Raw genomic sequence first — 12,040 nt, 5'->3', positions numbered from 1 at the left:
GTTTAGTAAATGAACGGATGGATAGATGCAATCACAGAATCCGTTCTCTCAACCGTTTTGTTGTGCATGAATATAAATATTTTGTGTATCATGACTCATCTAGTTCCACTCTCTCACTTTCATGCCTTTCAACTTTCCCTGTTAGCTAACTTTTGTGATCTCAGTTTGCTAACATTCAAGTTTGCTACTCAGACTGGCAAACTCTTTCCACCCACAGAGCAGCTCCACCTCTGAGAAATATTTATATCTCAAAATACAATCTGTTATGTCCCAGGGACCCATATGGGAAGAGTTTTAGTGTTATTGATTTGGCATATAATTGTAGAACTCTACACTGTACACAGGGAATAGTGATGGAGAAAGAATGCTTTTAATTATAGCAATATTAAACCACCGGTAATTTGTTGGGGAGTTGCAGCCTTGTCGACCTCACCTGGTGGTAGCTGTTATAGTCCATGTTACCAGGCAAGTTGAAACCAGGCGCTAGGCACAGCTCTCCCTCCATCATCTCAGGTTTGATAAACTCCTCCAGGTAGGTGCGACACAGACGGCGGTCCCAGTCGTCCGTGATGTGACCCCCATACATGATCTCACCGAACAGGTAGCGCAGGTCATCATACGGCACCTGGGAATTAGAGACAGAGGGGGATGTTGCTTTGCCGGGAAAGTGGCCGCTGGTGTTCAGCTGAGGTCACATGTGTTTAGATTTCCAATTAAGATTACAAATAGTTGGCTTTGTAATCCTTTGCACAGGGATAGAGAAAAAAACAAAGACAAACCTTCGGATTGGCCTCCAGGTAGTTGTAGAGGACATTGATAGAAATGGTGAGGTCTCCGGTGTTAAAGGGGTACGATCTGTTCCAGCCCTGAGGACCAAACTTCCTCCTCTCTGCCACCACCGCGTGAAAGTAGCACAGGGCGAACAGAATACTCTTAAACTCATTCTCCCGCGCGCACATTTCCAGCGTGTCCTGCAACACAAGAAAGAAAGAGCGACACTTAAAAGACACTTCTTGAACTGTGCAGTCACGTTAACGGAGCCGATGTTGGTGTGTTGCAGGTAAAAAGTTGTGGCAGGCAGCCCTGTGATCTGTTTTATTTTGTCAAGTCCCCGGCAGTGCGGTGCACTAACAGACAGACAATGAGATGACAAGATGGCAATAAACCCGACGATGAGATTCCCTTTTAATTGTCACAACTTGTCAGGCACTTTCAGCCTCCAACCGTCTCCTGGGCTCATTATTCCAGACAGGCAAATAAAAAAAACTGGACGTAAATGGCATTGTAATCTCTAGGGGGAAGAGACAGTTAAATAAGCCTGCCAATAACCCCTATGGAAGCAGGAAGGCTAAATTCTCTTTATTCCAGCATGTGTCACGGTGAGTGCGGTGGTGAAGGCCCTTTTCACTTCTCCTGCTGCAGTGCCCCGGGGAGCTGACTCCTACGATGCACATGCATGCACACAAGTACAGTGCAGACTGAGTACCGCGCGCACGCACACACACACACGCACGCACGCACAGCCTTTCGAAGTATTAGTTAATATTCTGCACGGTACTCCTCTGCTCAACACAGCTGAAAGAGATGCATAGCCTCACTATTCATGACCTGTGGACTGGAGAGAAACAACATGCAGTCAGATCGCTTAGAGAGAAAGACACACAAACACACAGACACACACATGAATGCCTCTGCACACGCGCTTTAAAAAACACACTTTAATATCTGTGCACTGATAGAGGTCTGAGATTAGCATCAGGCTATGCGCCAGTCTAACCTGAGAATTTGATAGATAAAGTAGGACGATTAGTTTCAGCAAACAGGGAATTTCACAACAGTATTATACAACTCAGTAAAAACCTAAACTGTTGTGCCACCGCAACCTATTGTTAATTTTAGCCCAGCCGGACTCCATCTTACAGGCTTGTGGGGATGGAAATAGGCAGTGGAGCTGTGCACATCTCCCAGTGAAAAGGTCAAGAGGAAAGAAACTGTCATTTCTCTGGCTTAGCGCCGGCTTTAGCCACGTGGGTGGGCTATTACAGCGAGTTAGCCTAACATTGATTAGCTTTCACTGAGTACACATGACTGGAATATTGCCCCATCCTTACCTCAGTGGACTTCCCTCTTGTTCTGCATAAGGCAGGGCTCGCAAGCACGTCGCACTTATCAGGCAGATAGACATCGGCAAACTAAGGATTGTGGAAATGGACAGGGAGGAAGCTGAGCACTCAGGTAATGGTGCGGAGGAAGATGCATTGGCAGCGAAGCACTGAGGTAATGGTAAGGCTTAGATAGAGACAGAGAACTGATAAGGTAGAGAAAAGCTGGGGAGAGGCCGCTGCAGCACACTGATCCATTCTAACTATGGGGGGCTGTAGAGGCCCGGGAGCTTGATACTGTCTGGCTACTTTCTGATAACAAACAAAAAAAAGTAGCAAATTGACTTTGTTGTGATCTCCGTCCTCATGTAATACTGCTGTCTCCCCTGCAGAGTCAAACCACACAAACTTGTAACGTTAGCATGTGCTACATTCACATCTGTCCTCCATGGGTCAGAGGCAATTCCAGGGTGAGTGAAAGGTGACTCCCCCCATCTGCTAGATGACACATTTCTGCAAATTGGTAACTTGATGAGAAACCTGGAGTGAAAATTAGCATGTGCTGTCCCAACTGCCACTCATAGCAAACAAATAAATGAGTCAGAGGAGGGTAGCAAGTATCAGTGTGCAACTTTCAGTCGCCCTCAAATATTAGATCCTAGAGATAGGAACTAGAACTGTTACTGGAAACCCAGTGTATCTTTATTAGTGACCTCATACTGCACTAGTAGCTTTAATTAAACCATCCTTTCACATCATATTGCCTTTCTCTCCATATCTAAAAGTCCATTGGTTAAGTTGAAAACTTGTAGCTGCTTATTTACACATCCAGCAGTTATGAATCATTCATCTGGAGTCTTGTTTCTGTCCACCTGCTGAATTTAAGTCCAATATTCACTTTATTTGAGCTGCTTTTGGTCTCTATCGGCTCTTGAGGGAAATATCTGGCTCTTTGGCAACTAAATGCTCCACTACACTACTGCCACCGAAAATAACACTGAGTGTGAATCAACACAGTTAAGTTGCGGCCAGACAGCTAAATAGCTGAAACTCACTAATAAAGGTGCGTAAAGCTGAGGGGAGCTGCAGTCACTGATGATTCTCTGTAGGTTCACCACCTCTCATTTTACTCACGTCATTTTTTCATTGTTAATTATACAAATATTGATTATAGTGGAGACCCTAAAATTCTATTCTCTCATCTTGAGTCAGAGGATTCTACCTGAACACAACATTTTCAGCCAAAGTTAGAAAAGGTGCGGTTATTCCTCACAAGTGTTGTTGGTGATATCATTTACACCTGAGCATCAAACCTGTGCCTGTGGTAGAAGTATTCAGATCCTGTAACAATCAGTGACATTCAATATGTGAGAATACTTGTTTTTTTCTTTTGCTAATATTATCAAATGATTTAAAGGATAAATCTGGCTATATTCTTTATTTTTCTTATGTCAACAAAACCCCATGAAAAGACCAAAACCAATAAAGTGATCTTTCTAACAAGTATTGTGTGTGTATCCAAAGCCTCATATATCTTATTACTGGGTCATAGAGCACCACTGTTGTCCAAAATCTATCTAAAAACTAACACTTCACTGAACCTCACCTCTGCACTGGGTGACGTGTTCCTTCATTACAATGATCTCACACACAAACTGTAGTTTACTTTGACTCATTCTCACACACAGCGTTCTGCTGACAGAACTACTCACTAGAGCACCAAACGTGGATTAATCCACCGCTGAAAATAGTCACCAACAAAAGCTCTATTTCCTCCTGTTTGAGTAATATTTGCTAAAAACATTACCAGCTGTTTCACAAAATGAGTTTCAGTTATTAAAAAACAAAACAAGACTATATAGAGTGTCAGTCAAAAGTTTGGACACAGTTATTCAAGAGAATGGGAAGGTGTGTCCAAACTTTTGACTGGTACTGTATTAGTGACTTGTTCTTAAAGAATTATGTCTTCAGCAGGAACCAATAAGCTTCAGAGGTGGAAACACATTGTTTATTTTGGTCTTTTCATGACATTTCTTGACAGTAAAAAAAAAACAAAAAACATTAAGTAGCTCCAGACTTACCCTTTAAGTAAAGACATACCAAGCTGTTAATCTACTCCATTATAACTGAGAGTTCTGTACTTAAAATTTAATTTCAATGAAGCAAAAAGGGAAGGATCAGCAGAATGTAAGCCTCAAACGTAAATGTGCTCAATATGCAGAATGGCTCCTCTCAGAGTGCTCTATTAAAATATATATTTTATTACTGGATCGTTATTAAAGATGCATTAACATGTAACCAGCATGATAAGGTTGAGTCTGGTTGTGGTTGAGCACATTTTAGCTACAGTATATACTATTGGGCAGTTTAATCCATGACAATGCATCATATTTTAAGAGCTTGTCATATGATTTATATGTTAAAAGGAGTGTAGTATAATGTTTAATTACCTCTGAAATGTAGTAAAAAATTAATGTAAGTACTATAGTATGAAATGGTAAAAATTGTATTTAAGCACAATACTTGAGTTAATGTTCATAGTTCATTTTCACAGACAGTGAGGAGATCATGCAACCACCGTGTGTGTGTGTTACCTGGTTGAAGTTGTCCAGGGCCTTGTGCAGGTTGGCGTGCATGCCGGTAGGCGGTTCGTTGGTGATCTTGATGGAGTTCTCCAGTATGCCCTGCGGGATGATATGGCCCTCGGGGGTGGATGAGGGCTCAGCACTGACGAACACCCTGAAGTTCTTGTGGCTTCCCTCTGCGTGCTGCTCTAGAAGTTTCTCCAGAGTGCCCAGCCAGCGAGCCACCAAGTGGATGTTCTATAGAGTAGAGGAGCGAGAAACAGAACCGGCGAGGGTAGGGTTAAAGAGGAAAAATTGCACGTTATTGCACTATCACAGACTAGTTGTTAGGCTAAGTGAATACTCCTTTTCTGGGGGTAGAGAGCGTAATCTTCACCCTGATAATGTTTTCTGTTGAATATCTATGAACGTCTGGGCTTTAATGGATAACACATAATAGCTTAATAAGGTACTTGATGCTGGAATTGCCCGGATAATTTATGTTTGTAATGACAACTAGCAAAAAGGAGCAATTAAAATGTTGCATATTCTCCTCTCTTCACTGTGACTTTGATGTGTCACCAAATTAAATGGTACACAGCACTTGAAACCCATTTCCAGGTTGCTGATATTAAGCGACCGCTCTCCCGGTGTAACTTCAGCCTGACTTTTCTGCATATTCATCTCTCGGTGCGGCATGGGCAGCAGAGCTGACTTGTACTATCACACAAGCTCGGATGAGCTCAATTTTCCATCTCAACTGTCCTGACACTTACAGGATATCCTGTGAATGATAAGGAGTCAGCCAAGCCCCCCCACATCTCACCATGCAGCACTGCCCATTCCCTAAATCTAATTACAGCACTAATAACTCCAGTCATTAATTCATAAGCCTCTTTACTTTCTCATTTCCCTTTGCTCTCCATATTTAATCTTCCTTACGATGGCTGAAGTTAGGCCTCTTTCCAAACGATGGGACATGACAGGGAGAGGAACGTCAATTTTTGGGATGTTGAAAAAAAAAAAAAAGAGGAGAGAAAAGTTTTTCACTGTGTGAGAGTGAAGTCCAGGAGGAGCTGGTAGCTGAGAAATGGATAAGTTAGTTTGCCTCCTGATGCCTTAGAGAATAATGAATGGTATACAAATTAAAAGTCTAAATTCAAGTGCTTTTTCACCAAGCTGAAGTACAACCCTTCCTCTTGGCATGTAAATAGTTTGGCAATAAAAGAGAGCCAACAGAAGAAGTGAGAGACTGCCTCAGAACTTGTCACTGTAATGAAACCATTCATCCTCTGGCTGCAGGGGGAGAAGAGAGGGAGGAGTGGAGGGAGAGAGAGAGAGAGAGAGAGAGAGAGAGAGAGAGAGAGAGAGAGAGAGAGAGAGAGAGAGAGAGAGAGATGGACCAGCAGGCCGACAGACAAACAAACAAGACAGAGGAGCAGCTTCTATTTTATGGCTTTTTAATTAACTTTCAGGTGCAATTTTTTTTTTGTTCCCTCAACGTCGTCTTGATAAGGGCCTTCCAGCCCCTGTGATGACTACGCTGATACTACATCAAAGAGTCACCTATTTACATAATAATATAAAAGTCGAATCTAAAACCCATTAGAAGACACCGCTGGCAAGGTCTTTGAGGCATTCCTATCAAATACTACCTGAGGGAAAGCACAATGGCACATCCAATCTCGGAAGCCATCGGCTATCGTCTGATAGAGATTATGGAACATCCAACTGCCTGTCACACACGCACACACACACACACACACACACACACACACACACACGCTGGCTCGAACACAAGCAATTATAAACACATGCAGGTGCGTGCGCGTAATCTTTGTCTTTCACACACACACACAAAAACACATTCGTCAAGGAGCGGCGCTGAGGACAGCTGCACAGCTGGGCTCCAGCGCTGAGGAGGAGGCCCTGCAGACTGATGTAGGAACACAGTGAACGCCACTGATGGACAAACAGGACTGCTGACACACTGCAGGCGCTGACAGCATGGCAGACTGCCCGGTCTAAATATAAAAATGGTGAAAATAAATCCGCAAATATGCAGGATACAAGTTTGTGTGTTGTTGGTTTTGAAGGTCTTTATCTCTAATCAGCTCTGTTAAGTGTTTTCCCTAAACTCTCGTTATTCTCATCAACCTTGTTTCCAGCAGCGGCAGGCAGCTATTTTCTGTGAAAAAAGCTCTGATAAACCCACTGTACACTACCTGTCCAGCACCAAACAGCAGACAGGCACAGTTAGCGTCTAGCTGGTGAACATAATGAACATCTGGCTCTTCAGCAGCTATAAAACGAGGTATTTTTCTCTTTCTTTTGACTTCCATTCATCAGGTGGCCATGAACACGACTCTGAATGAATGGTGAGGTTGCTCTGTGTCTGCTGAATGTGTAAATAAGAACTGTTTGCTGACACTTTATAATGTAAATTTATAAGATATGTCAATGTCGTGTTAGCAGCTTGTTGCGCTAACTCGAAGTGGCCAAACAAATTGCCTGATGCAGGTTTAGCTAGAAGCTACACAATAGTTCAGACCACCATATCAAAGACATTTTAAATAAAAACTAAATCTGTATGACCGCACCAAAGCAAATTATTTGAGCATGTTCTGATCTGCTGCTTCTATTTAAAGGGGATATATTATGCTTTTTGTCATTTTCTGTTATTTATATACTGTTATGATGTCAGATATCTATGTTAAACATGGTTAAAGTTCTGAAACTTGAGGTTATTATATGTAGAAATGCTCCCTGCAAGTGAAAAGCCAGAGCTTCAATCTGCTCTGAACACTTCGCTTGCGACAGTTTTTTCTACCTTGCCAAAGAGCTGACATCAGCTCGTCATGCATGCTCATAACCGGCCATCTGATCCACAGCCTTTGTTGCTAAGCTTGTTGCTAAGGTTTTTCCATGTGTTGTTTGCACTGTCCATTCTCATATTTCGGATCGGATTTCGGCTCGAATGTGTACAGATGTACTTGAGAAGTTGACACTTCAAGTAAAGAATGAGAAAAAGCGGTGATATCCTACTACTACTGTTTGCTTCATGGTTTGAAGAGTCCAAGGACTGGTCAATCAGAACAGAGTGTGCTCACTGAGAGGGGGCCTTAAAAAGACAGGAGCTAAAATGGCCTGTTTCAGACAGAGGCTGAAACAACAGGCTGCATGAAGTGTCAGTATGAGTTAATTTTTTTTTACTGTAGATTATGCAAAGGTAAAAATATAGACCTGTAAATGTGCATAATAGGTCCTCTTTAAGGTCTGATAAGTTTTCAAGTTTCTAGATTACATTTATACACTACAAATGTTTTTTCATTATTGCATATTAGAGGAAACATCATTACTGTATGCATCTGTGTTCGATGGCAATGTTTTTTCTAGTTCACAGAGTGTCTAACTGTCTGCTTTCTAGTCCTCAGGCTAGTTTTTCTACTACACAAAGGACTACAATAAACACCGAGGTTTGTGTCCCATACAGTATGTTGTATAGCTACTAAAAGAGAGACTACATTGGTAAAGGTTAGGAAGAGATTGTGGATTTGTTTAAATATCTAGAAAGTAAAAACATCCTATTTTGTGACCATAATCTTTCCCTAACTTTTACAGAGTGCATTTGGGTGCCTGAACATTTCTGCAGATATGTTCAATATCAACACTGTGATATTGTGATTGTGTGACATTTGTGACTTTGGAGATATGTTCACGAAAAATGTTTATCATGTTGAAAAACATAATCCGGGCGGCAGTGTAATTCTTTCTATTTGCTGATCTAAATCAGGGGTATGTGAGGGTGACTGCTAGGGAGGGAGGGCTGAGAGAAACTTTTGAAGGCTGACTGTTGGTAGGAGACAGAACCTAAACTGTGGTCTCCTGTGTCAACATGAGGACATTTTGCAACGGTATAGCAACATCACACTACTTCCTCTTTTTCTGTTCAGGGATAAGAGCAATAATGCTCACATTTGCAAGAGTTAACTTGTCAGTAAAGTGCCAACATTTCAATGTAGGAATTAGACATAACTATGGATTAAAATAATATGAAACTGTCAGTAAAAAACGTCAGTCAACAGATACAATGGTATTATCCTCAGTGTAGCTGAGCTTCTTCAATCAATCATCATAGGTTTATAAAGGGTCAGCTCTGCATTAATAGTTAAAACGAATCTTGTCCAACTCTCAATGTAAGATTTGAAAAAGAAGAGGAATGTATGAATAATTTAAGTTTCCAAAGACTACCAAAGCTATCTTGCTCTTCCTAACAAAGTAAAGTGAAGAGAGAGGGCCGTGTGGGAGAGCATTTTCGTCCAATTGTCTCCCCTGCTTTCTCTCCCATCTGCACTTCTTTCTGCCACCGGCTGCAAATGGGGCGACTTTAGCAGTAAATGTGTGAAGAGGCTGGCGAGTTTAGGCCACTCGATTCCCACTGCCTGCCCAATGTGGGATATTCAACTCCAATCTGCCCGATTGATTGCCTCTCCATCCTCCCCTCCTCCTCCCTCCCAAAGGGCTGCTTTCAAAGTTTCTGCATCTCTGTCTCACAGGCCCATCTGAGCAGGAGCTGCTGCTCTGCGGTATAATTACCCGTCGGCGAAGGGGATCCTGCCATTGACCCGGCCCTCCGCTGATGGAGCCGGGGCCTGGCGGGAGAGGAAAGGTGGACTGTGAGATGAGAGGGGGAGGTGGATAGGTAGGAGGACAGCTGAGATGAGAAGGTGAGGAGAGGAGGGAGAGATAGCAGGTTCGCTGGAAAGGTGGGAGGACGTGAGGATTGATAAGAGAGAAGATGCGGTGTGAGAAAATGATAAGAGTAAAGTATCAAAGTTACATGGCGGAATGAGAGGGTGGGAAACGAAATAGAACAGAGAAGATGGAGCGTTATATGAGCAGAAGATACTGTTAGTAAAAACAGAGAGATGAGAATATGACACCTCCCCCCCGCCCCCCTCTGCTTTATCTCCCTCCCGGCCAGTGCCACGGGGGTGGCTCTCAGCGGGCAGACAAACAGACAGCCGATGATAAAGCGAGTGGGAGGTTTGTTGCCAGGGGGACAAGGCCTTTTTAAGCCTATCGATCTGGATTCTTATGCAAAGGTAATTAAACAACTGCTTGTCTGTGCTATCCTACGTCTGGAGTGGAGAGTGATGGCATCCCAATCTTTTTTTTTTTTTTTTTTTTAAATTTTATTTCTACCAGCTGTGAGAATTAAAAGAAAAGGGTGTCACGCAGTGCCCGGTCTGCGGTTCATATCTGTCGATACTTCCCATTAGAATTCCACCAAGGTTTCCACTTAAAATGCAAACGCCAGCCTTGCCCTCCAGATAAGAGGAGAACAGACACCGTGGCTGTAGATATTGTACTGTATAATGCCGCAGCCCTTTCAGTAAGGAAATTTCTGCAGAAAATTAAATTCACTTTTCCGTGCAGACCTGCAAGGAAAGCAAACACCCCATCGAGTATGCAATGAAAAACAATGTGATAATACACCTCATTCAAAACATGCACAGATAAAGGAAATGCCACCTAAAACCACTCCAGAATAGAAAATCCTTGACATAAATGAACCCTGTATTCATTTTGTAAAATGTGTTTTAGATAAATTTAGATATGAGTGGGGTTTTTTTTTTGTGAATGTCTGTATGTCACCTTTTATTGTACATCTATTTTTTAATGATTTGGTAGCTTTCGTGCGAGGTGGATGGGGTTCACAGTGAGATCCAGAATGTTTAAACAACCTTACTGAAGTGTCATTTTATACATTTTGTATAACTGTTCAAACAGCCCGCAATATAATTGGATTTACCCAATATGATGGTCGAAACATTCTCATGAAAAGTATTTAGGTGGAGTGAGGGCTCACTGTGAATGAGACTACATTTGTGAGGATTTACATGAGGGTAAAATGCACAACAGTATTTCTTGTGTATTATATTCAATACCACAACCAGATGTTTGTTTGTGTCTGTGCAGTATGTGTACGTGTGCATAGTCATGCTGTACCTGTAGTATGACCCAATGGCCATTTTTAGCTGCCAAATCGAGGGCTTGTTCAGCTACAACCTCCTGACCCTGACCCAGAGACACATTGTGGAAATTCTTGTTGTCAAATGTGTAACCCAGCTTCTTCCCTGAAAGAAAACACAGAGGTAACATTTCAAACAAAAATACATTTCTTATTTATTGTTGATCTCAAAGGCCTGGTTTGACATTATTCTATTGTAAAACCAAAACCAACATGTGTTAGTCTCACAATACTTTCTGATTTCACTACTGTGTCTGTGGCAATCAGCTCCAAGTCTACATTCCTCTTACTGAAAACTAAATTATTTAAAAACAGGTCATAAATATAAACTGTAGTTTATTTTTTTAAAGGCTCAGTCATTTCCTAAACCAGCTGGGCACTCTAGATATCAGCCAGCATGAGTCAAAATAAACTACAGTTTGTGTGTGAGATCATGGTAATGAAGGAACATGTCACCCAGTGCTACAGTTTACAGTAATGGAGCTCTGATCTGATGCTGTGTGTTAGTAGGATCAATTGTTGGTTTTGGTCTTAATAGGTTTGTCCCATACGGGACCTCCTTTGTCCCGTTTATTGACTGCTACTCTACTTTGTAATCACCAGAGGGCACTCTTACAGATCCTAGATCTGATATGGATATAACAGTTGTAGCAGATCATGTGCTGATCATGCCACGGGCGAGACCTGTCGTCCAATCACACGTCTCCTCATGCACATCTACGTATGTAATGCACCAATTCCTTCAAAACAAACAAAAAAAAGTTTCAGTAATGTCTGGAGTTGTTTGTTCGGTTTGGCATGTGCAAGTATGGATAAACCTGCAAAAAAGAAAAAACTGTGCAGCTACAACAAACAATGGGGAGCAAAAAAGACGCGGGTTAAGCCCGTCAGCAGTGACTGGACAAGAGGCTTCTGTACTTTATGCCGTTGGGAATTCTAAATTGGCCATGGAAGAATTGCCTAACTCAGCATGCTTCCACAGAAATGCACAAGAAAGCCACACTAGCTAAAGGAGTAAGCAATATCAGTGCATTCTTTGTGACATCTGTGTGACAATGACAAAATTGCAGCAAGTGAAGCCTCCTATGTGTACCATATATTTAAACATGGAATCAGCTGCAACAGCACCGACCGTCTTGTTAAACTCAACGTAGCTTTGTTTCATGACCCAAATGTTGTGAAGACGCACTTGAGAAGAACGAAAGCTGAGATGATCACAATGAATGTTTGAGGACCAAAGACAAACAAACAAACAAACATTTTTTGCCTTTGCTGACAATGAGTGGAGTGAAATTCTGCGTCAAGTTTGCACACGATGGCTTTCTCTTCAACCAGCTGTT

General features: G+C 42.1%; 1 protein-coding gene across 9 annotated transcripts in view; it reads right to left on the bottom strand.

Annotated features, from left to right (window-relative positions):
• dnah9 (dynein, axonemal, heavy chain 9) overlaps positions 1 to 12,040 on the bottom strand; it is a 178,908-nt gene that overhangs the window by 39,879 nt on the left and 126,989 nt on the right. For all 9 annotated transcript variants that reach the window (XR_006092993.1, XM_042398385.1, XM_042398383.1 and 6 more), the window contains 4 exons: positions 10,679 to 10,806; positions 4,697 to 4,924; positions 780 to 971; positions 434 to 625 (listed from right to left, as the gene is read on the bottom strand). Coding sequence is in view for 8 of the 9 variants with exons in the window: in XM_042398385.1 (XP_042254319.1) it covers positions 434 to 625; positions 780 to 971; positions 4,697 to 4,924; positions 10,679 to 10,806 (740 nt within the window). In the remaining variant the exon portion in view is untranslated. The remainder of the gene's footprint in view (positions 1 to 433; positions 626 to 779; positions 972 to 4,696; positions 4,925 to 10,678; positions 10,807 to 12,040) is intronic.

The sequence above is a fragment of the Thunnus maccoyii genome, chromosome 20, assembly GCF_910596095.1.
Source record: "Thunnus maccoyii chromosome 20, fThuMac1.1, whole genome shotgun sequence".
Lineage (NCBI taxonomy): Eukaryota > Metazoa > Chordata > Actinopteri > Scombriformes > Scombridae > Thunnus > Thunnus maccoyii.
Note: the sequence above shows the minus strand (reverse complement) of the source record. Positions and strands in the feature narration are given on the sequence as shown.